The sequence below is a fragment of the Entelurus aequoreus genome, linkage group LG03 (genome assembly GCF_033978785.1).
Source record: "Entelurus aequoreus isolate RoL-2023_Sb linkage group LG03, RoL_Eaeq_v1.1, whole genome shotgun sequence".
NCBI lineage: Eukaryota > Metazoa > Chordata > Actinopteri > Syngnathiformes > Syngnathidae > Entelurus > Entelurus aequoreus.
Window position 1 is genome coordinate 39,776,826 of NC_084733.1, and position 26,363 is coordinate 39,803,188.

General features: G+C 42.9%; 1 protein-coding gene across 1 annotated transcript; it reads right to left on the reverse strand.

The window, feature by feature from the left end:
- Window positions 1-1,761: 1,761 nt before the first annotated feature.
- LOC133646444 (acireductone dioxygenase-like) lies at window positions 1,762-24,806 on the reverse strand. The gene is made up of 4 exons (XM_062041794.1): window positions 24,592-24,806; window positions 24,359-24,478; window positions 21,894-22,073; window positions 1,762-2,280 (listed from the first exon to the last, which is right to left on the reverse strand). The coding sequence occupies exons 1-4, from the start codon at window positions 24,712-24,714 to the stop codon at window positions 2,131-2,133; spliced, it is 573 nt and encodes a 190-aa protein (XP_061897778.1). The 5' UTR covers window positions 24,715-24,806; the 3' UTR covers window positions 1,762-2,130.
- Window positions 24,807-26,363: the final 1,557 nt, after the last annotated feature.

The following is a 26,363-nucleotide window of genomic DNA, read 5'->3' on the forward strand; positions in this document are numbered from 1 at the left end:
CGAAATACAATGATTTACAAATCCTTTTAAACCCATATTCAATTGAATGCACTACAAAGACAAGATATTTGATGTTCAAACTCATAAACTTTTTTTTTTTTTTGCAAATAATAATTAACTAAGAATTTCATGGCTGCAACACGTGCCAGGGAAAGGGCATGTTCACCACTGTGTTACATGGCCTTTCCTTTTAACAACACTCAGTAAACGTTTGGGAACTGAGGAGACACATTTTTTAAGCTTCTCAGGTGGAATTCTTTCCCATTCTTGCTTGATGTACAGCTTAAGTTGTTCAACAGTCCGGGGGTCTCCGTTGTGCTATTTTAGGCTTCATAATGCGCCACACATTTTCAATGGGAGACAGGTCTGGACTACAGGCAGGCCAGTCTAGTACCCGCACTCTTTTACTATGAAGCCACGTTGATGTAACACGTGGCTTGGCATTGTCTTGCTGAAATAAGCAGGGGCGTTCATGGTAACGTTGCTTGGATGGCAACATATGTTGCTCCAAAACCTGTATGTACCTTTCAGCATTAATGGCGCCTTCACAGATGTGTAAGTTACCCATGTCTTGGGCACTAATACACCCCCATATCATCACAGATGCTGGCTTTTCAACGTTGCGCCTATAACAATCCGGATGGTTCTTTTCCTCTTTGGTCCGGAGGACACGACGTCCACAGTTTCCAAAAACAATTTGAAATGTGGACTCGTCAGACCACAGTACACTTTTCCACTTTGTATCACTCCATCTTAGATGACCTCAGGCCCAGCGAAGCCGACAGCGTTTCTGGGTGTTGTTGATAAACGGTTTTTGCCTGCATAGGAGAGTTTTAACTTGCACTTACAGATGTAGCGACCAACTGTAGTTACTGACAGTGGGTTTCTGAAGTGTTCCTGAGCCCATGTGGTGATATCCTGTACACACTGATGTCGCTTGTTGATGCAGTACAGCCTGAGGGATCGAAGGTCACGGGCTTAGCTGCTTACGTGCAGTGATTTCCCCAGATTCTCTGAACCCTTTGATGATATTACGGACCGTAGATGGTGAAATCCCTAAATTCCTTGCAATAGCTGGTTGAGAAAGGTTGTTCTTAAACTGTTCAACAATTTGCTCACGCATTTGTTGACAAAGTGGTGACCCTCGCCCCATCCTTGTTTGTGAATGACTGAACATTTCATGGAATCTACTTTTATACCCAATCATGGCACCCACCTGTTCCCAATTTACCTGTTCACCTGTGGGATGTTCCAAGTAAGTGTTTGATGAGCATTCCTCAACTTTATCAGTATTTATTGCCACCTTTCCCAACTTCTTTGTCACGTGTTGCTGGCATCAAATTCTAAAGTTAATGATTATTTGCAAAAAAAAAAAATAAGTTTATCAGTTTGAACATTAAATATGTTGTCTTTGTAGCATATTCAACTGAATATGGGTTGAAAATGACTTGCAAATCATTGTATTACGTTTATATTTACATCTAACACAATTTCCCAACTCATATGGAAACGGGGTTTGTATGTATTTATTTATTATTATAAATATATATATATATATATATTTATATTTTAACATTATAAATATATATATATAAAATACATTATATATATAAATATGTATTTATATAAATAGATATATATTTATATATATACAGATATATAGATATATCTATATACAAGTATATATATATATATGTAGATATATAGATTTTTTTTTTTTTCATACCTTAATTGTATCCAAACCATGCCTGTAAAACAGCTGATCAACCATAACAGAAAAGTCATTGATGTCTTTATTCATCCCATTTGAGATTAATAAAATGTTCTCCTTTTTTAATAAGGTTTTAAGATGTTTATCAGGATTCTTCTTCTTTGCACTTTGAGTTTGAACAGTTTCGTAAAGTGGATCATTGTAGTACATTGTTTGATTTCTTTGCTTAATCCATTCCATAATTTAGATTTAAACAATCCATGGATTAGCCGCACTTTTGTATACACCGCAGGGTTCAAAGCTTGGGGAAAAAAGTAGCAGCCAGAAAATACGGTAACCACCAGGGTGAATTTGCAGCTTTTTGCAATTGTGCAATTATGCAACCTTGACAAATATTCCAAACTGGAGCAACTAAGCAACTAGTGGTCGATCATGTGGTGCTTTGCTCCGTTACAGCCGCTCTGCAGAGAAGCCACATACTTCTTTCGACTCTCGAGGTCATCCGCTGGCCGGTTGTGGCATTTCCAAATCGGCTTCCCCACAAACAGCCTCATGGCCTTTGCGTAGTTCTGTGAAGAGATGTAAAAAAATAAAAAAAACAATTACTGCAATTTGTCTCGTCCCGTGTACCGCGGTTTACTGTGCATTCGACACTGTAAAATAGCTATATTAGCATGAGTGTTCAAGCAGGTTTCACTCTTCTAGGAATGTCAAAAATAGCATGCTACCTCATGTCATTAATCCAAAAAAAATTATCGAATTGATCATGTATTGACGCCGATTAATCACACATTTTATTTTGACCCTACATGCTCTTTTACCTTAACCGCGGATAGTTCCCGGAAAGGCGGCCCAAGTTGCGATATTGGTCAGTGACAGAAGAATAGGGATGATGTTCGAAACCGGTTCGCACGGTTGTTCGATAAGAAAAGAACCAATTCCATGGACTCGAATCACTTTTTTTTCTTTTTTTTTTGTCCTGTCCAGTTACTCAGGCAAATCATATAGTTGATGTAGATGCCCATATCGGCTGTTCAGATTTACTTTACAAAAGAGAAGTGTAGGATACTTCTCTTGTTGCCTTATTTGTATTTGATTTTATTAAAGGCCTACTGAAATGATTTTTTTTTATTTAAACGGGGATAGCAGATCCATTCTATGTGTCATACTTGATCATTTCGCGATATTGCCATATTTTTGCTGAAAGGATTTAGTAGAGAACATCGACGATAAAGTTCGCAACTTTTGGTCGCTGATGAAAAAAGCCTTGCCTGTACCGGAAGTAGCGTGACGTCACAGGTTGAAAGGCTCCTCACATTTCCCCATTGTTTTCAATGCAGCGAGAGCGATTCGGACAGAGAAAGCGACGATTTCCCCATTAATTTGAGCGAGGATGAAAGTTTTGTGGATGAGGAACGTGAGAGTGAAGGACTAGAGTGCAGTGCAGGATGTATCTTTTTTCGCTCTGACCGTAACTTAGGTACAAGGGCTCATTGGATTCCACACTTTCTCCTTTTTCTATTGTGGATCACGGAATTGTATTTTAAACCACCTCGGATACTATATTCTCTTGAAAATGAGAGTCGAGAACGCGTAATGGACATTCACAGTGACTTTTATCTCCACGACAATACATCGGCGAAACACTTTAGCTACGGAACTAACGTGATAGCATCGTGCTTAACTGCATATAGAAACAAAAGAAATAAGCCCCTGACTGGAAGGATAGACAGAAAATCAACAATACTATTAAACCATGGACCTGTAAATACACGGTTAATGCTTTCCAGCCTGGCGAAGCTTAACAATGCTGTTGCTAACGACGCCATTGAAGCTAACTGAGCTATGGGACCTCACGGAGCTATGATAAAAACATTAGCTATCCACCTACGCCAGCCCTCATCTGCTCATCAACACCTGTGCTCACCTGCGTTCCAGCGATCGACGGTGCGACGAAGGACTTCACCCGATCACCGATGCGGTCGGCGGCTAGCGTCGGATAGCGCGTCTGCTATCCAAATCAAAGTCCTTCTGCTTGTGTTGCTGCAGCCAGCCGCTAATACACCGATCCCACCTACAGCTTTCTTCTTTGCAGTCTTCATTGTTCATTAAACAAATTGCAAAAGATTCACCAACACAGATGTCCAGAATACTGTGGAATTTTGCGATGAAAACAGAGCTTTTTGTATTGGATACAATGTGTCCGAATACTTCCGTTTCAACGATTGACGTCACGCGCATACGTCATCATACATAGACGTTTTAAACCGGAAGTTTAGCGGGAAATTAAAAATTGCACTTTATAAGTTAACCCGGCCGTATTGGCATGTGTTGCAATGTTAAGATTTCATCATTTATATATAAACTATCAGGCTGCGTGGTCGGTAGTAGTGGGTTTCAGTAGGCCTTTAAATGTATTTATATTATCATTTGATGCAGCCGGGCCGGGGAGGGGGGAATTGTGGGGACAAGAGGGGGATTAGACAGAGAGACAAAAACAACAACAGCAAACACAACAACAACAACAATAATAGAGCAACAGCAGCAAATATGATATGTACAAATATGATGGTAAAAGTGTTAGCAAAGAAGCAATTTGCGAAATAAATAATACAGAAATAACAATGAGCATTATTACACTATGAATGGAGCAATACAAATACCAATAGAAATAGCGCTATTGATAATGAACAATACCAATAATTTACCTCTATTATCAACAATACAGTTGTTCAAATGCAACAATATATATACGTAATGATAACTAGAAATACAAAATAATGCAGAAAAATGGAGGGGAAGAAAGAGAACCAACCTATATTAACCTTGTAGATTGTTATAGTAACAATAGGTTAAGCTTTGTCAGTGTGCCATGTGTTACCCAGATTCCCCTAGGACAACAACATTAATATACACTACTGTTCAAAAGTTTGGGGTCACCCAAACAATTTTGTGGAATAGCCTTCATTTCTAAGAACAAGAATAGACTGTCGAGTTTCAGATGAAAGTTCTCTTTTTCTGGCCATTTTGAGCGTTTAATTGACCCCACAAATGTGATGCTCCAGAAACTCAATCTGCTGAAAGGAAGGTCAGTTTTGTAGCTTCTGTAACGAGCTAAACTGTTTTCAGATGTGTGAACATGATTGCACAAGGGTTTCCTAATCATCAATTAGCCTTCTGAGCCAATGAGCAAACACATTGTACCATTAGAACACTGGAGTGATAGTTGCTGGAAATGGGCCTCTATACACCTATGTAGATATTGCACCAAAAACCAGACATTTGCAGCTAAAATAGTCATTTACCACATTAGCAGTGTATAGAGCAGGGGTGTCAAACTCAAATACAGAGTGGGCCAAAATTTAAAACTGAACAAAGCCACGGGCCAAGGTTGAACAAATGAACCTTTTAATAGGGACCCAAACAAGTTTTGCATTAAATATTGAACAAGCAAGGCTTATATAACTTTATAGTGACATGCAAAATCGAGTTTCAAATAATAATAATAATCATTAAAAAATATCAATGGCATATCAAATACAATTGAAATAAAAACTGAATGCCTCTTTTCTATTTGCAGCCTTCTGAGGTAAATATCAACATTAACTTTTTCCACAGGCTAATAAATTTGAAAATAAAATAACAATGAATAAACCAACCATTCAGGACTTTAAACTGCTCAGTTTGCAACACACTGATCTAATCTGATGTGCCCAAGCCAGATAGCTGGCATCTTTTCTGGGATGCTAGTTCATTAATGTCGGGGCTCAGGCTTTGAGCTGAGGCATCCCTCATTATCGAACGAAGGTGTTCATCAGTCATTATATCTCATATTCCACAGTCTTGGGGGCGTGCCTTACAGGCACTGCTTTTAACATCCTCTACGTGCTGATGTTATGTCCGCTTTTCATCCCTTCTAACAACCTGCCCGCCCAGTCACAAGATATGAGCGGATCCTGTACGCACAAACACGTAAATGCAAAGCATACTTCATCAACAGCGATACAGTTTACACTGAGAGTGGCCGTATAAGCAACTTTAAAGGCCTACTGAAACCCACTACTACCGACCACGCAGTCTGATAGTTTATATATCAATGATGAAATCTTAACATTATAACACATGCCAATACGGCCGGGTTAACTTATAAAGTGACATTTTAAATTTGCCGCTAAACTTCCGGTTCGAAACGCCTCTGAGGATGACGTATGCGCGTGACGTAGCCCGGGGAACACGGGTATGCCTTCCACATTGAAGCCAATACGAAAAAGCTCTGTTTTCATTTCATAATTCCACAGTATTCTGGACATCTGTGTTCGTGAATCTGTTGCAATCATGTTCATTGCATTATGGAGAAAGAAGCTGAGCAAGCAAAGAAGAAAGTTGTCGGTGCGAAATGGACGTATTTTTCGAACGAAGTCAGCAACAACAGTACACAGCCGGCGCTTCTTTGTTTACATTCCCGAAAGATGCAGTCAAGATGGAAGAACTCGGATAACAGAGACGCTAACCAGGAGGACTTTTGACTTCGATACACAGACGCCTGTAGAAAACTGGGACAACACAGACTCTTACCAGGATTACTTTGATTTGGATGACAAAGACGCAGACGTGCTACTGTGAGTATGCAGCTTTGGCTTCTAAACATTTGATCGCTTGACCGTATGTGCGCAACTTTTTTTTGCGTATGTACGTAACTTTTTTAAAATATATAAGCTTTATGAACCTTGGGTTAGGTGAACGGTCTTTTGGGCTGAGTGATTGTGTGTGTTGATCAGGTGTTTGAATTGTATTGGCGTGTTATATGGAGCTAGGAGCTAGCATAGGAGCTAGGAGTTAGCATAACAAAGACGTAGGTGTTTTTATGCAGGATTAATTTGTGTCATATTAAATATAAGCCTGGTTGTGTTGTGGCTAATAGAGTAAATATATGTCTTGTGTTTATTTACTGTTTTAGTCATTCCCAGCTGAATACCAGGTACCGTGAGTATGCAGCCTTGGCTGCTAAACATTTGATAGCTTGACCGTACGTGCGCGTCACGTACGTAACTTTTTAAAAATATATGAGCTTTATGAACCTTGGGTTAGGTGAACGGTCTTTTGGGCTGAGTGATTGTGTGTGTTGATCAGGTGTTTGAATTGTATTGGCGTGTTCTATGGAGCTAGGAGCTAGCATAGGAGCTAGCATAACAAACATGTAGGTGTTTTTATGCAGGATTAATTTGTGGCATATTAAATATAAGCCTGGTTGTGTTGTGGCTAATAGAGTATATATATGTCTTGTGTTTATTTACTGTTGTAGTCATTCCCAGCTGAATATCAGGTACCGTGAGTATGCAGCCTTGGCTGCTAAACATTTGATAGCTTGACCGTATGTGCGCGTCACGTACGTAACTTTTTAAAAATATATAAGCTTTATGAACCTTGGGTTAGGTGAACGGTCTTTTGGGCTGAGTGACTGTGTGTGTTGATCAGGTGTTTGAATTGTATTGGCGTGTTCTATGAAGCTAGGAGCTAGCAGAGGAGCTAGGAGCTAGCATAACAAACATGTATGTGTTTTTATGCAGGATTAATTTGTGGCATATTAAATATAAGCCTGGTTGTGTTGTGGCTAATAGAGTATATATATGTCTTGTGTTTATTTACTGTTGTAGTCATTCCCAGCTGAATATCAGGTCACCCCCGGCTCTCACAGCATCTTCCCTATCTGAATAGCTTCAACTCCCCACTAGTCCTTCACTTGCACTTTACTCATCCACAAATCTTTCATCCTCGCTCAAATTAATGGGGAAATCGTCGCTTTCTCGGTCCGAATCTCTCTCACTTCATGCGGCCATCATTGTAAACAATAGGGAACTTTGCGTATATGTTCAATTAACTACGTCACGCTACTTCCGGTAGGGGCAAGCCTTTTTTTTTATCAGATACCAAAAGTTGCAATCTTTATCGTCGTTGTTCTATACTAAATCATTTCAGCAAAAATATGGCAATATCGCAAAATGATCAAGTATGACACATAGAATAGATCTGCTATCCCCGTTTAAATTTAAAAAATTCATTTCAGTAGGCCTTTAACATTGTTAGAAATATAAGCCACACTGTGAATCCACACCAAACAAGAATGACAAACACATTTTGGGAGAACATCCGCACAGTAACGCAACATAAACACAACAGAACAAATACCCAGAACCCTTTGCAGCACTAACTCTTCCGGGACGCTACAATATACACCCCGCTACCTCCAAACCCCCCCACACATACACACACCTTGGAGCGTCCTGGAAGAGTTAGTGCTGCAAAGGGTTCTGGGTATTTGTTCTGTTGTGTTTATGTTGTGTTACTGTGCGGATGTTCTCCCGAAGTGTGTTTGTCATTCTTGTTTGGTGTGGATTCACAGTGTGGCGTATATTTCTAACAATGTTAAAGTTTTTTATACTGGCACCTTCAGTGTAACCTGTATCGCTGAAGATCAAGTATGCGTTGCATTCACTTCTGTGTGCGTGCCAAAGCCGCACATATTATGTAACTGAGCCAGCACTTGTATATAATCGGCGGGCCAGCTCTAGTGTTAATTTAATATCACCTCACGGGCCCAGTGAAATTACACGGCGGGCCAAGTTTGGCCAGCGGGCCAGAGTTTGACACCCATGGTATAGAGCAGGGGTCGGCAACCCGCGGCTCCGGAGCCGCATGCGGCTCCTTGACCACTCTGATGCGGCTCAGCTATATACATGCCGACCCCCCCGATTTTCCCAGGAGATTTATGGATCTCAGTGTCTCTCATAGATTACTCCCAGGGAAAAAATAATCCTATTTACACTCTAATTACTAAATAAAGGGTGTGCCCTAATTGCACTGCAGTAATTGTCCTCTATAGCATTTACATACAGCGTACCAGTCCAGCCACATGTTGCATGTTGTTATTACTTGCACACACAGGAGACAGCAAAGCATACTTACTCATCAGCCACACAGTTTACACTGACTACACCCCCCCCCCCCCCGTGCGTTTGTTGAGCGGAAGAGTTAGGGCTGCATGGGATTCTGGGTATTGGTACCGTCAGTGTAAGATGGGTGGCTGCTGAGGTAGTACGCCTTGCTGTCACTTACGTGAGCAAGCTGAAATTGCATTCTACGTGTGGAGGGTGCCAAATGCAGTGTCATCACGCTCTGATATTCGGGAGTCTCCCGGGAAAAATGAGAGTGTTGGCAAGTACGACGCTATCAAGCGCCATTCATTCAAAACTCGCGGGCTGCACTAACATCAAATTTCCACATTAAAGTGCGTGCCGGTGCGTGTGTCGGAGACCCCTGGTTAACATAGCACAAAGCATTTAAGCTTTGTATGCGGTGTTTTTCATTTTAATTTTTTTTTGTGGCTCCCATTACTTTCTTTAATTTGTGAAACTTGCCAAAATGGCTCTTTGAGTGGTAAAGGTTGCCGACCCCTGGTATAGAGTGTATTTCTTTAAAGTTAAGACTAGTTTAAAGTTATCTTCATTGAAAAGTACAGTGCTTTTCCTTAAAAAATAAGGACATTTCAATGTGACCCCAAACTTTTGAACGGTAGTGTATGTTTGATGAAACGTGATTATGTGCATGAGTGTATGTATGCATATGTACTTGTATATGTACCGAATGTGTACATGTATGTTTGTACAGTGAATGTATATGTACAGTATGTGTATGTGTATGTTTGTACAGTGAATGTGCGTGTGTATGTACGTGTGGATGTACGAACTTTGAGTATGTAGGTATGTACTGTATTTGTGTATGTATGTGGGAGCGTAGGTATCTATGTATGTATGTATGTATGAATAACGGTATGTATGTGAGTATATGTGTATTTGTATGTACAATATATTTGACTCCCAGTGTGTGTGGGAGCCAGAGTACGGCTCCAGCCACCCAGAGAGCCCAACCCACAAACAGCAGGTGTGGTGCCCAAGGAACCAGCAGTGTTTCCCATAAACTGCCAAGATACCTGTGGCGGTGGGGGCGTGGTCACCATGACACCATCAAGTAATTTGCATAATTTACTACAATGATATGATTTTCTCTAAAAAGGCTCAAAAAATGTATACTTACTAATTAATAATAACAGTTTTGTTTTAAACGTCCATCCATCCATCCATCCATTTTACAATATAATTACAACACTTTATGTACATATTTATATACAGATTTGAACAATAAGTTATTCACTGAAATATATTTATTAATTGTGGTTCTTACAAAAAATATATCTTATAAAATATAAAAGCTAAAATGTCTCATAAAGCTCTGCCCCTTTAATTAGTGCATACTAAATAATTTAACTTTAGCCTACTACTACAACCATATTATTTACCAGCAACATAAAGTGAAACAGAGGGAGAGGTGTCCTGCCACAGTCAGTAACACATAAACAGAAAACAGTAGTGGTGGTAGATAGACACAGAGCTTCATCAAACATCTGATCCACTGAACAAAGAGCTCCAAAAATCTTGAACTTTAGACTGCCATCAGTTTTACTTCCTACACTTAACCGTGTGTTTCCTACTGCCTGCAGACTTTGCACCCTTTGTTATATACACACGTTGTGTTTCTAATATAAATACATTTAATAAAGTCAAATACAAATAAGGCAACAAGAGAAGTATCCTACACTTCTATTTTGTAAAGTAAATCTGAACAGCCGATATGGGCATCTACATCAACTATGTGATTTGCCTGTGAAGCTGGACAGGACAAAAAAAAAAAAAAAAAAATGTTTTTAATTTTTTAATTTTTTATTTGTGGCGGGCTGCCACAAATAAATGAATGTGTGGGAAACACTGCTGGACCAGGGACCACCGTCCCCACGCAGCCAGGCCGGCCAGCGTCAGGAATCCCAGAGCCAGGCCCACCGTGCCGCCCGTAAGAGCCAGCAGCAGGCCGCAGACAGACGCACCCGGCAGAGGACAAGGCACGAGAGAAGCAGGGGACAGCCAGAACTCAAGCCAGCGAGAGACCACACCCCACACGGGCAGAAAGGCGGGACGCCACGCCCGGGGGGCCCAGAGACTCCCCGCAACCGGACGGGAAGACCGCCCCCCGCCCCACCAGCAACCGGGCCCCCAAGAGCCCACCCCCCCACCCACGGAGAGCACGGCGCGGCCCGCCCCCGGCCACTCCACCCAAGCCGACCGCCCAAGGACCGCCCAGCACGGGGCCACGGGAACCACCCACCCCACCCGCAGGGACCCCAACGATGGAGAGGGAACAACCAGCAACCACCCTGTCGAGTTCCCTCCCTGAGGGAGGGGAAAAATTAAAAATAAACGAATCCCTTTTTGAGAACCGGTTCCCGTTATCAAGGCCACTATGGTAAAGAAAAAGAGTTGGTTCTTTATTCAAATCCCTGGGAACAAATCCCGTCCCACAGGAAATGCCCTGTGGCACGTCCCAGGAAATGACGTAGCTCAGTCATTAGGCGGCAGATACAGAAGCAACAACAACAATGGACCGGAAAACACGCCTCAAGGCATGGCTTCATTTTACAAAAAAATACGACGAGGAAACGGCTATCTGCAATTATTGCCATGTAAGGGGGGGGGAGTACAACAAGCATGATGAAACATGTTCAGGCCGTACATAACCTGAAGGTTAGAGAAAGGTGTCATGGAGAAGCAGCGACAGAGATGACGAAGCAAACCCCTCTTCCTCTACTTCAACCTGCAGCGCCAATTCCAGTGATAGTGCTGGTGAGTAACTAACATTAACTGTTGCCGGTTAATTTCCATATCTGCTCACTCGTAGCCTGGCTAAAATAAGGTTACCTCTTATGTAAACGAGGTGTGGTAATCTGTAAATGTCCTTGCCTATTTCTGTTGTCTGCACTCCATGTTCACTCTCTCTCTCGTTCACAGTATGGAGTGCAGCTGACGCAAGGCAGCAGCACACACCTGGCTGTAATTAAAAACAGCCTATTTAACCAGGCTGCTGACAACCGGTGAGCGCCGGAACTTTGCCATTGCTTCCATACGGTTGGTCGTGCCAAGAGGACTCTCTAGTTCGTGTACTTTTCACCTCAGGTTGGCCCGTATTAATCCTAGCCTTGTCTAGCGTTTTATTTTTTGTACCTAGTCTTATTACTTCTCTCATGAAGTATATTTTTCCTAGCCTTGTCTAGCGCTTTTAGTTTTGTGTGTTTGTTTTCTCTCAGTAGTTTGTTACATGGTGTGTTGTGTGTTTTCCACCATCGCCTTTTGTTTTTGCTACCTTGTGCTTCCGCCTAATAAAAAGGAAGAACAATTGTAAACCCCAAATTCGTCTCTGCATCCTTGGGATCCACATCACCAACTCCTAACAGAAAGTTCCGGCCAAACTATGGAACCCGCAGAGACAGACTCCTGGAAAAGAGCATTGCAAGGCCAGGCTCAAAGGATCAACCAGCAGGGGGACCAGCTTGACCACCTGAGCCGAGGTCTACAGGGGATGTCGGAGCGTCAAGACGCCATGTTGGAGCGAATCAACATGTTGCTAGCCACCGTCGTACCCACCTCGACCACCGTGCCTGACCAGGCATCCACCCAGCCTACACAACCCGCTAGTACTAGCAACATACGGCTTTCCCGACCCGAACGTTTTTCCGGGGAAAAGGAAGACGTAAGACAATTCCTGACGCAGTGTGAACTTCATTTTGAGCTAAACGCTTCCGCTTTCACCTCTGAGCGGGCTAAGGTAGCGTTTGTGATCTCTCACCTGTCTGGCCGTGCTGGCACCTGGGCGACTGCAGAATGGAACCGTCAGACCACCTCCAGCTCCACATACGCGAACTTTTCCAAATCCTTGAAGCAAATCTTCCAACGACGACTCCCAGGTAGAGAGGCAGCGAGATCCCTTTTCCGGCTGCAACAGGGTTCACGACGGGTCGCGGATTACGCGATCGAGTTCCGCACCATGGCGGCCGATTGTGACTGGGGTCCCTCAGCACTATTGGACGCTTTCTTCCTGGGTCTCGCGGACGAGATTCGTCACATGATGATCCCGCTGTCACTCCCGACGAATCTGGATGATCTCATCGAGCTGGCGGTGCAAATCGACTTCCGCCTATTGGAGGAGAGGAGGGATCGACTAGGAAGACAAGCCCCACCTTGCAGCCAATCAGCGCCTGCTAGACCTGCCATCTGCAAGACGGAGCAACTCGAAGACAACCCCCCTTCATGGCAGATAGATGAGCCGATGCAACTGGGAGGCCGCCGACTCACCGCCGCCGAGAGGGAACGTCGCGTTCGCCTCCAACTCTGCCTATACTGTGGAGGCGCTGATCATCTCATCTCCCGCTGCAAGGAACTGCCGCGCCCCGCCGCACGGCCACGAGTGCGCCCTCACTCGCCAGAGGACACGTCCACCAGAGGTCGCCGTTCTCCTTCGTTGGCCGCAGGCAGAATGCAGCTAAAAGGTACTCTTTCTTGGTCTAACCAACAAATAGACATTTGCGCTCTCATTGACTCAGGAGCAGATGATAACTTTTTGGATTTTGAGTTCATGAGACTCCATAAGATTCCTGTTGTCAAACTATTTGTGCCCAAGAGGGTGTATTCTCTTGATGGGCGCCTATTAGCCAGCATAACCCACCAGACACTCCCACTCAACCTGCGCTTGTCTGGAAATCATTGTGAGAAAATAATTTTTCTTGTTGTGCCATCACGGTCCGCGCCCGTCATTCTAGGGTTAACCTGGTTACATAAGCACAACCCGCACATAGACTGGCCTCGTTCGGCCATTATTAATTGGAGTGTAACCTGCCACACACATTGTCTTCGTTCCGCAGCAGGATCTCATACACCGCCACCTACCGCTGTTATGGAGAACATAGACTTGACAAACGTGCCCAAGCACTACCATGACTTAAGGGCGGTGTTTAGCAAGGATAGAGCACTCTCACTTCCTCCCCACCGACCCTACGATTGTGGCATTGATTTGCTAGCCGGGGCGGCGTTACCATCGACCCGTATGTACAAGGTGTCTAACACCGAACTCAAAGCACTAGAAGAATACATAAACACATCTATAGCTGCCGGCCTCATTCGCCCTTCGACCGCACCTGTAGCCGCTGGATTTTTTTTTGTCGAAAAGAAGGACAAGTCCCTACGGCCTTGTATAGACTACCGCACTCTTAATCAGATTACTATCAAGAATAAGTATCCTCTACCACTCCTTGATTCAGCTTTTACGCCATTACAATCAGCGAGGTTTTTTACTAAACTCGATCTACGTAACGCTTACCATCTTGTTCGCATCCGAGAGGGGGATGAATGGAAGACCGCATTCAACACTCCTCTCGGACATTTTGAGTATCTTGTCATGCCTTTTGGACTTACTAATGCACCTGGCGTTTTTCAGGGTTTCATTAATGACATTTTTCGGGACATGACAGGTCGTTTTCTCTTTGTTTACTTGGACGATATATTAATTTATTCATCAACATTTGACGAACATGTGCAGCAGGTTCGGTTAGTCCTTCAACGATTGCTAGAGAACAAACTGTTCGTCAAGGCGGAAAAATGCGAGTTTCACTCATCCTCCATTCCATTCTTAGGTTTTATCATTGAGGAGGGTAGACTCAGACCGGATCCCGCTAAGGTAAAAGCAGTAGTAGATTGGCCCACTCCGGTTTCCAAGAAGCACCTTCAGAGATTCTTGGGCTTCTCTAATTTTTATAGGCGATTTATTCGTAATTTTAGTCGCGTCGCTGAGCCACTTACGAGGCTAACCTCTACTAAGGTTCCGTTTGAATGGGGACCCGAAGCCAATTCCGCGTTCTTGAGGCTGAAAAGGTTGTTTACTTCTGCCCCTGTTCTGTGTTACCCTGACCGTTCTCTCCAATTTTTTGTTGAGGTGGACGCTTCTGATTCAGGTGTAGGGGCCGTACTCTCCCAGAAATCTACCACCGACCAGAAGTTGCACCCCTGTGCTTTCTTCTCTCGTCGCCTATCCCCTGCTGAGAGAAATTATGACATTGGCAACAGGGAGCTTCTGGCGGTCATTTTGGCCCTTCAGGAGTGGAGACATTGGCTGGAAGGGGCGGAGCAACCATTCATCATCTACACAGACCACAAGAACCTGTCCTACTTAAGGACCGCACAGAGACTGAACCCCCGCCAGGCCAGGTGGCAACTATTTCTGACCCGTTTTAACTTTATCATCACTTTCCGACCTGGTTCTCAGAATGGGAAGCCCGATGCCCTGTCCCGTGTCTACTCTTCATCCTTTGAGAATTCTTCACATGAACCAATTGTTCCCCATACCCACGTCATTGGGGGACTCCAGTGGGACATCGAGCGGCAAGTCTTGGAGGCCCTGAAGTCGGACACATCTCCTCGGGGCTGCCCACCAGGCCGGTTGTTTGTGGTTCCTCGGCTCCGCTCCAGCGTTCTGGATTGGGCACATGGGTCGAAGATCGCTTGCCATCCAGGTATTCGTCGCACCAGTTTTGTCCTCTCCCAGCGTTTTTGGTGGCCATCCATTCTGGCAGATACGAAGGCGTTTGTGGCAGCATGTCGGATCTGCGCCCGGAACAAGGCATCCCACCAGGCTCCAGCAGGACTGTTACACCCATTACCCATCCCCTCCCGCCCGTGGTCACACATAGCTGTGGACTTTGTCACAGGACTACCCCCCTCCGAGGGTAATGACACTGTCTTGACCATTGTGGACCGGTTCTCGAAGATGGCCCACTTCGTGGCCCTCCCCAAGCTGCCGTCAGCTCTTGAAACTGCCCAATTATTAGTGCTCCACGTTTTCCGGCTGCACGGCATCCCCACTGATGTGGTATCCGACAGAGGACCACAGTTTTCCTCGGCCGTCTGGAGGGCATTCTGCAAATCTCTGGGGGCCTCCCCTAGCCTGTCCTCCGGCTACCACCCTCAGAGTAATGGACAGACCGAGCGGACCAACCAAGACCTGGAGGCAGCCATCCGGTGCACTTGTCATCAGCAACCTTCGACCTGGTCTGAGAATCTCCCATGGATCGAATACGCTCACAATTCCCTCATTAGCTCCGCCACCGGCCTGTCTCCATTTCACGTCGCCTATGGGTTCCAACCACCAGTTTTTCCTTCTACCCAACCCAGTGCCGACGTCCCATCTGTTACTGCACACCTACATCGGGCTCACCAGGCTTGGCGCAACACCAGGGCGGCGTTAAGAAGAACATCGGCCAGGAATCAACTCTTAGCCAACCGCCATCGCACACCAGCCCCACACTACCTGTTGGGACAGAAGGTCTGGTTATCGTCTCGGGACCTACCATTGGCCACCGAATCTAGGAAACTGGCTCCCAGGTTCATTGGACCATTCCCCATTGCCAAGATCATCAATCGTGTTGCAGTCAAGCTCCATCTCCCTAGATCTCTCAAGTGCCATCCTGTTTTTCACGTGTCCCGCATCAAGCCTGTCTCATCCAGCCCGCTCAGTCCTCCGGAGGTACCGCCTCCTCCACCCAGGCTGGTTGATGGTCACCCAGCATTTACTGTAAACACCATCTTGGATGTGAGAAGAAGGGGAAGGGGTTTCCAATACCTGGTGGACTGGGAGGGGTACGGCCCAGAGGAACGGTCATGGATTTCTAGATCGCTTATAATTGACAAGGACTTGATCAAGGACTTTTACGTTCGATTCCCAGACAAGCCAGGTAGGCCGCCAGGAGCCGTCCGTTGAGGGGGGGGTACTGTGGTAATCTGTAAATGTCCTTGCCTATTTCTGTTGTCTGCACTCCATGTTCACTCTCTCTCTCGTTCACAGTATGGAGTGCAGCTGACGCAAGGCAGCAGCACACACCTGACTGTAATTAAAAACAGCCTATTTAACCAGGCTGCTGACAACCGGTGAGCGCCGGAACTTTGCCATTGCTTCCATACGGTTGGTCGTGCCAAGAGGACTCTCTAGTTCGTGTACTTTTCACCTCAGGTTGGCCCGTATTAATCCTAGCCTTGTCTAGCGTTTTATTTTTTGTACCTAGTCTTATTACTTCTCTCATGAAGTATATTTTTCCTAGCCTTGTCTAGCGCTTTTAGTTTTGTGTGTTTGTTTTCTCTCAGTAGTTTGTTACATGGTGTGTTGTGTGTTTTCCACCATCGCCTTTTGTTTTTGCTACCTTGTGCTTCCGCCTAATAAAAAGGAAGAACAATTGTAAACCCCAAATTCGTCTCTGCATCCTTGGGATCCACATCACCAACTCCTAACACGAGGACTGCAGTAATGTTAGCTAGGCTAACGTTACCTAAGCATAGTCAGTGGCTAACGGTAACGTTAACATTAGCCTTTTTGTATGTGTCTGATAACGTTAGCCTTTTTGTATGTGTCTGATAACGTTAACGTTATCTTGTAGCCTACACCACTCCAGAGTTTGCAGGTATGTCTAATAAACTAGTGCTTTCTTTCTTTCTTTTGTTTATTTCGTGCATGAACACACTTACAGCATAACACATCACAGTTTCATATCATTTCACTTTACATCATGTCCGAAAAGGAGTAGGAAGAAGTAAAGCTTATTTAATCCTACCCCTTTCCCACTTCAGAGAGTTTACAAATATATACATCATTTACTGACCTTTTTATAATAAAATACCATCTGTGAATTAGTATATACAACAGTAATTAATTAATTCAGTCATTATTAATATACTGAGATGAAGAATATCTTATTTTCAATAAGGTTGAAAGTATTTCTCATAATTCTTCTTTGTACTTTGTAAGCACTATTAATTTGAACAACCTCTTAAAGTGGATCATATCAGTACAATGTTTAACTTCATTACTTAATCCATTCCATCATTTAATTCCATATACTAATGCTAAAGACTTAACAGACACCCTAGTCTTCACCAGTGTTGGGTTAGTTACTGAAAACCTGTAACTAGTTACAGTTACTAGTTACTTTATTTCAAAAGTAACTCAGTTACTAACTCAGTTACTTACACCAAAAAGTAATGTGTTACTGTGAAAAGTAACTATTTAGTTACTTCTTCTACTTCTTTTTTTTTAATGCCCTTTTAGCCTTAATTTCAGTACTGTTATTGCACTGGAGAATAATGCAATCTGTTGATCAACTTGACATGCATTTGCATCACTGAACTCTGCTAAACAATGTGGTCTATATACAACACACAAAGACAACGATATGTTTCAAAGAGCCAATTTATTTCAGGCCAGAACAAATTGACAAAACTATTTTAAATAGCTGCAACATAACATACATAAGTAACAAACAGCATAATAACAACATAGCTGTAAACCTGGCTTCACCCAAGGAAGGCACACATGACATACACAAAGCCTAACCAGGCATTGTTTTTCTCTCAAAGAATTCGGAAATAAAATGTATTCAGGAGATCAACACTGTACTGAAGCCCAGAACACTCTACATCAGGGATCCCCAAACTTTTTGACTCGTGGGCCGCATTGGGTTAAAAAAAAATTGGCCGGGGGCCAATTGTCTTTTTAATCCGTTTTGACATTTAACATTGTCACGTTATCGATGGTAAAATTAATTTTTAGACAATTTGATTTGCCTGAGCGGCTAGGAGACACCGAGAGTAACAAGCGGTAGAAAATGGATTAGAAAGGAAAGATTTTTTTTTAATTTTTAAAAACTTTTTTTTTTAACTTGGTACTTCCCGTGGGCCGGATTTTGGATGCTGGGGGGCCGGATCCGGCCCGCGGGCCGTAGTTTGGCGACCCCTGCTCTACACATTTCCCCAGTTTTAGTTTAGAGATAAGGAAAGATTGGCCTGGCCCACTAGGATCCCTCTTTAGGTTTGTGAACTTTATAGTCTATACATTTAGAGTGATGTGATAATCAAACACTCTAGAAGTTTAGAATGAAAGAGTATATAAGAGAATTGACATAGAGTGTGTACCTTCAGTGATGAATGATGAGCAGAGGCAGAGTTTGGAGTGTTTTCTTGTACTCACTTTCCATGTATATGTACTCACTGTCCAGGTACTTGGAACATGTTTTCCGTGCCAATTGCTGTTGACGCCGGTATCATGCAAATTAGCTGCCTGAAAGCGGGTGACTCCACTGTAGAAATAGCCTGCATATCTTCTAGCACATACGCTGCAATGGCTCTATCAATGTTGTCCTGGCTAACAGTCCCTCCGTTAAAATCCTTAGGTGGAGGTGAAGTGGCATCGGAGTCTGTGTCTCTCTTTACTAGCTCCGTCGAAGCATGTTGCTTTTGTAGCTGTTTCAGCAGATTTGAATTGCTGTTTTGGGCAGTATTCCCGGCCGCGGTCACTGCTCCCCTCACCTCCCAGGGGGTGATCAAGGGTGATGGGTCAAATGCAGATAATAATTTTGCCACACCTAGTGTGTGACAATCATTTTAACTTTAACTTTAAGTAGATGGGATCTTTGATCCAAGACACAACTTACATTCAACTAAAATGTTTTTTTCTTTGTGCTCGACAAAAGAAAAGTAGTGAGAATGTTAAGAAACTCGACTTCTGGCTTCGCCGTGATATCTTGTTAGTTGTTATGAGAGTAGCGTATGTGTGTGTGTGTGTGTGGCCCTTTAAGACATGACAGCATGTGAGGTGAGTGACATCAGTTAGTGAGTGGGCGAGAGAGGTGAGGGAGCGCGTGCAGGTGCTCTAGCTTGGTGGATGGCTGCGTGCACGGTGCAAGACATAAAGTCACAAAGTGGCAACAAACCGGCGGCCTCGTCATTCACCCTCGAGTCCGAAGCCGTAAAGACCCACTGCCGGGTAAAGTGAAGGTTGTTAGCCCCGAAGTACATAGGCCCTGGAGGAACGTCTCCCCTGTGCTCTTCGACTACGGTCTGGGAGCCCCCCCCCCCCAACCTATCTGGAATCGATAAGGAATCGGTTCGATAAGAGTATTCGATAATGGGCTCGTACTCGATAACTTCTTATCAAACGTCATCCCTACCGAAGAATAACTTGTGGTTAATCTGATTTAAAAATATATATCATTCGGCAGTACTAGTACTAGTTTTCTATTGTGCTATTGAGCATATATTATTTTGAAAGATTTGTCACTTGGGGAAAAACATGAAATTACACAAGCCGCAGAAGAATCTTGTTTTCTGAATCAATAAATGTTTTAGCTCAGTTACATTAAATTAATAAAACTTTGAATAACTTTTGTGTGTTTTACATCAAATGCTCCAAGTACCGTATTTTCCGCACTATAAGGCGCATCTTCAATGAATGGCCTATTTTAAAACGTTGTTCATATATAAGGCGCACCGCATTATAAGGCGCATAGAATAGACGCTACAGTAGAGGCTGGGGTTACGTTATGCATCCATTAGATGGAGCTGCGCTAAAGGGAATGTCAACAAAACAAATAGTGATTGTACTGACACTTCTACTTGCTGCTCTCTGTTCAACAACTCACTGTTCGAGTTTGTCCTCCAACTGTAGCCATCTCGCTTTGTTCCCTCGGAAACTCTGTTTAGTCTTCTTTACTTGGCGCAGGTCATCATGTTGCTTCCTCCACTTACGCACCATTGATTCGTTAATGTTAAATTCTCTCGCTGCTGCTCTATTCCCGTGTTCTACTGCGTGACTGATCGCCTTGAGTAAGCGTATCTCTTAATAGGTGCCATTTTTGTGTCTTTACATAAAGTTTAGGTCTCGCAACTACGGGACTTCATTTTCCCCCGTAGAAGAAGAAGTTCTTCTACGGGGGAAAATGAAGTCGGCGGCTGCTTACCGTAGAAGAAGAAGTTCTTCTTCTACGGTAAGCAGCCGCCGACTTCATTTTCCCTCATAGAAGAAGAAGTTCTTCTTCTACGGTAAGCAGCCGACGACTTCATTTTCCCCCGTAGAAGAAGAAGCGCTTCTTCTTCTACAGTAAGCAGCCGTAGAAGGGGAAAAATGAAGTCGGCGTAGTTGCCGTAGTTGCGAGACCTGTTGTGGCTCAATATTGGTCCATATATAAGGCGCACCGGATTTTAAGGCGCACTGTCAGCTTTTGAGGAAATTAGAGGTTTTTAGGTGCGCCTTATAGTGCGGAAAATACGGTACTTAAATAAGTGTCACAATTTTTCCCTTCAGGAAAAAGGTGGTACCTTTTAAATATGATGCCAACATGTAAACCATACTAAATCAACACATTAGTTGTACATTTTCATGTTTATTTTACTAGACGCAAAATATTAACATAATTGTATTGTATTTGATTATAATTTGCAAATATGCAAAAGGTGATTTGTTGACAAGCACCGAGTTTCGATGTTCTTTTGTATTTATTCATCACTAAAATCCTTAAGTGTGTCGTTTGGCATTTCAGAGTTTGTAACAGCATGGTTTGGGTTGTCATGCCGGAAGACCCAGCAACACTGTTCTCAGGCCAGGAGGTTCTTATCCAAGATTTTGGAATGTTTGGATCAGGGGTCTCCAACCAGTTTTGATTTTGAGTTGCTCACCAAAAGGTCAAAATATATCTGCTCAAACTCTCAGTATTTAAATGCCTAACTGTTCAATTCAGACAGTGTACCTCTAAATAATGACCACAGAATAGAACAAAAACAACCACACTTTTAGAGTGGATGCCTGCTTCCTAATTAAAATACAACTCAAATGTTGACAATCACAAACAAAACATTTACTTTTGTCAAAATAGCTCTAACAATGATTTCAAAACCTGAACTAGAAAGAAATGCAAGAAGCAAATGAACATATTTTTTTGTAGATTTTTTAACACAAAATATGAGTTGTAGATACCAACATGTTTATGTCCTGGCCAAACAAGCTTATTCCCTTTGTTTGCGTTAAAATAAGTTATGAAAATTTAGTAGCTCTCAGGAGATTTTAATTTTATTAAAATTAGCTTTCAGAAGAAAAAAATGTTGAAGACCCCTAGTTTGGATGGTGTTATCATATTCACCAAGCCGATTAATAACTAGGGCATTTAGTAGTACGCCAAATAATCACTTAATTAAATGTTCAAACTATGTGTGATGTTACAGCGGCCAAAATGTTTTACGTATTGTTAAATAAAACGGTAGCCTTGTTTTTAATGAATATTTAGGCCGACTACGCTACTGCATTTTAATGTGGGTCATTATGGTGGTACTTGGAGAGCCAAATATTTTCTAAGGTGATACTTGGTGAAAAAAGTTTTAAAGCAAATTAATCCAGCAATCATTATTTTATTTTTCCAAGTGTAATTCAAACTTACGGTCTCGTCCAATGTGAAGCGGTGGTATATGCCAGCTGGCAGCGTAATCAGGTCACCTTTGCCCACAGCGATTCTTATCCAGCGGTCCTCCTTGTCCCGGACGTCGAAATATGCCTGGCCATCAAGGATGTAGCGAACCTCATCGTCCAAATGTAGGTGTTCCATATAGAACCTTTTTAACTGAGAGACATCGAAACGTTCAATCAAAAGACATGTTTGTGAATACATGACTTTTTTTAAATGCATGAACAGCGGACCTTGGTATTCCTCCGCCCCACTTTTGTTGTAAATCGGTTTGACTGACATTTTTGCAGTAAGCTTTTTCCGGTTCACGCAAATTGGAAAAAAAAGTTTATTTTGTTTTGAAACACAAAAAAAAAAAATTGTAAAACAAAGTGTTTTTTCTTTTACAGCATCAATGAGCAATAACTAGATTATTAGTATAGAGGTTTATTTGAAATAGGGACAGATACAAAAACATAGACATCTGAAACAGCTATCCAATGTATGCATCATAGTGTTTGTAGCCAAAGCTAATTTACAACACTTGTCCCCAACAACAACAATAACACAGATCCAACATCATTAAAATAGGAAAATAAAAAATAGAATGAGTAGATAATAATGATAATAGTAATAATACAGACAAAGTGCAAACTAGATAAAAGCCAATAATAATAACACAGACAAAGTGCAGACTAGATTAAAAAAAAATTAGTGAAAATGAGTAAAAACTAAACATGGGAACATGATTGTTGCTCAACAAGCCATCATTTTATGATATGAGTTTATAATTTTTCACAACAAAAATGAAAATCATTACTTTGCAGAAACGAAGAAACTGACCAAAAACAGATGTATTTTTTTAGATTCTGACACTGGAAAACAAATATCTATCCATCCATCCATTTTCTGCCGCTTGTCCCTTTCGGGGTCGCGGGGGGTGCTGGAGCCTATCTCAGCTGTATTCGGACGGAAGGCGGGGTACACCCTGGACAAGTCGCCACCTCATCGGAGGGCCAACGCAGATAGACAGACAAGATTCACATATGAAAAGTAAAATGAAAATTAGACTTAGACTTCCTTTTTATTGTCATTCAAATTTGAACTTTACAGTACATATAAAAACAAAATGTTGTTGCATTAGCTCATGGTAGTGCAGGATAAAAAATCAATAAGGTGCAGATATAAATAAATAGGTTACTGTACAGATAAATATATTGCACTTTTGCATATGCATCCACATTTATGGATGTATGTTATATTTTCTTTATATTCCAGTGAGTTAATCCATTTTTGGGGGGAATTGAGGGGATTATTATGATGCGTTCAACTGTCTTTACAGCCTGAGGGAAGAAGCTGTTACAGAACCTGGAGGTTCTGCTACGGAGGCTGTGGAACCTCTTTCTAGAGTCCAGCAGTGAAAACAGTCCTTGGTGGGGTTGGGAGGAGTCTCTGCAGATGTTCTGAGCCCTGGTCAGGCAGCAGCTTTTTGCGATCTCCTGGATAGGAGGAAGAGGAGTCCTGATGATCTTTTCCGCCGTCCTCACCACTCTCTGCAGAGACTTCCAGTCTGAGGCCCTGCAGGCTCCAGTCCAGACAGAGATGCTGTTAGTCAGCAGGCTCTCTATAGTGCCTCTGTAGAATGTGGTGAGAATGGCAAGAGGGAGCTGTGCTTCTTTTCATCCGACGCAAAAAGTGCATGCGCTGCTGAGCTCTTTTTACCATGTCGCCAGATTTAAAAGCCTTGAAATGAAACTATTTTTAGATGTAGTTCTTGCTTTTCGGCGCAAAAAATTTTAATATTTTCCCCCCTAAATTTTTAAATTACATTCAAATAAACCAAATGTTGTTGTTTTTTATCCCCATTCATAAAACTAAAATTAAATAAAGATACACTGACCGTTTATGCCGACTATATTATCATACAGTCAAACAATGCCTGTAACAAACAAGTTCATGGGACTCGAGTGCTCAAACCACGTTAGTGACTTGGTCAGTCGTTGCTGTTTTTATTGATGAGAGTACAAGTTCAAAAAATGTACCATGGAGGCCAAATAATGTTGTAAGTGTCAGGACTTTGATTTTAAAAAAGAGGCGCAAGAAGCATGACTGAATTCAAGAAATACATAACCTTCCCATCATCGCCTTAGCCAACAAAAGCCTCCAATAAAAGGTAAAAGTGGTCTTTATCCATTTTCAATTGTCATTTATATAGCTTAGGCCGCTGCCCCCGCGACCCGACCTCGGATAGGCGTAGGAAGATGGATGGATGGATGGATGGATTTATATAGATATATACTGTATGTTTTGCATGTAAAACCATCATATATTTTGTTTTAATACCTAGAACGGCAATTGCATGTGCATTATTTATGAGACAAAGTGCTTTGGCTTTTGGAACATATTACTAATAAAAGCAGGAGGTAGCACTGTGTTCATATAACACAGTGACTTGTAATTACCATCTCCTCATAATTTGCCAGTGTGTTCTTCTCAACGGTGATGATGTCCATGTAAGAGTAGCCTTGCTCTTCCCTGATCAGCTGCAACTGTGGGTCATCCTCATGGATGTCTGCATTCAGCTGCAACAACAACACAGTCAAAGTGACATTAAACAAACAGCAACACAACACAAGGAAAAAAAATGCCTGGAATGATCAGCATGTGACTATCGTGGCTGTGACGTAACAGTTACCTTCCAGTGGAAAACTCCGATGTTTTTTAAAGTCTCCAACGAAACGGGCTGATTCGGCTGAAGTTTGTGCGGCTTCCTCTGGTCTTCGTCAGAGTTGTCCATGTACCAAGCTTCGATCCCCATGTTGAGCGCGCCGTAAACTGCCACAACAAGACGTGAAGCAGGACAAGCGTAGCTCGTTTTGTCGCAACGGCGGACAGTGCTGCCTTCAAGTACCCTCGGTCGATCTGATAGTCAAATCATAACGTGACAAAGACTGCTGTTGGCTAAGTGAACTCAAGTTGTATGTGTTAGGTTAGTTTGAATTACAGCATAAATTATGTTACTTTTGTTTTAAATACAGCGTAACCTATTTTTATGGAATTGCCTCTTTCCTGTTATACAGTATATGCCTTGAGCTCTTATTTTGAAGGCGCTATGAGCGGAAGTGGTGACACGTTATGGTGGATAGTGATGGGATCGGCAGTTCTTTTGACTGTACTGAATCACTAGAATCAGTTCCTTAAATTGATTCGTTCAAAAAAATCGTTCACTGTTTTTGTTACAATAACTGTGTAAATAATAGCCTATGTATGTGTACATACATTAGTTACTATTTGTATTTTAAATCTTCTCAAAACAGCCTGCTTACACTTTACCCCCCGCCCCTTCTTTCTGTCTCCTCTACTAGTCTACTCTCATTTTGTTTTCATGTGGCTTGTTTTCATGGGATTGGCATTTCTTTTGACTGTACGGATCACTAGAATCAGTGACTGACAACGCCACACTGTGGCCGCAGTTTATTACGTGTACCGAATCTCTTCTTCAGTTCTTTTGACGGTACGGATCACTAGAATCAGTGACTGACAACGCCACACGGTGGCCAGTTCAGTACGTGTACCGAATCTCTTCTGCAGTTCTTTTGACGGTACGGATCACTAGAATCAGTGACTGACCACGCCACACGGTGGCCAGTTCAGTACGTGTACCGAATCTCTTCTGCAGTTCTTTTGACGGTACGGATCACTAGAATCAGTGACTGACAACGCCACACGGTGGCCAGTTCAGTACGTGTACCGAATCTCTTCTGCAGTTCTTTTGACGGTACGGATCACTAGAATCAGTGACTGACAACGCCACACGGTGGCCAGTTCAGTACGTGTACCGAATCTCTTCTGCAGTTCTTTTGACGGTACGGATCACTAGAATCAGTGACTGACCACGCCACACGGTGGCCAGTTCAGTACGTGTACCGAATCTCTTCTGCAGTTCTTTTGACGGTACGGATCACTAGAATCAGTGACTGACCACGCCACACGGTGGCCAGTTCAGTACGTGTACCGAATCTCTTCTGCAGTTCTTTTGACGGTACGGATCACTAGAATCAGTGACTGACAACGCCACACGGTGGCCAGTTCAGTACGTGTACCGAATCTCTTCTGCAGTTCTTTTGACGGTACGGATCACTAGAATCAGTGACTGACAACGCCACACTGTGGCCGCAGTTCATTACGTGTACCGAATCTCTTCTGCAGTTCTTTTGATGGTACGGATCACTAGAATCAGTGACTGACAACGCCACACGGTGGCCAGTTCAGTACGTGTACCGAATCTCTTCTGCAGTTCTTTTGACGGTACGGATCACTAGAATCAGTGACTGACAACGCCACACGGTGGCCAGTTCAGTACGTGTACCGAATCTCTTCTGCAGTTCTTTTGACGGTACGGATCACTAGAATCAGTGACTGACCACGCCACACGGTGGCCAGTTCAGTACGTGTACCGAATCTCTT

Bases quoted from the DNA above. Each gene is read 5' to 3' on its own strand.
- LOC133646444 (XM_062041794.1), bottom strand. From the start codon at position 24,714: ATGGGGATCGAAGCTTGGTACATGGACAACTCTGACGAAGACCAGAGG. The intron at 24,479-24,591 runs GTAACTGTTACG...TTGTTGTTGCAG, and splicing joins TCGGAGTTTTCCACTGGAAG to CTGAATGCAGACATCCATGA. The intron at 22,074-24,358 runs GTAATTACAAGT...GATGTCTCTCAG, and splicing joins TGGCAAATTATGAGGAGATG to TTAAAAAGGTTCTATATGGA.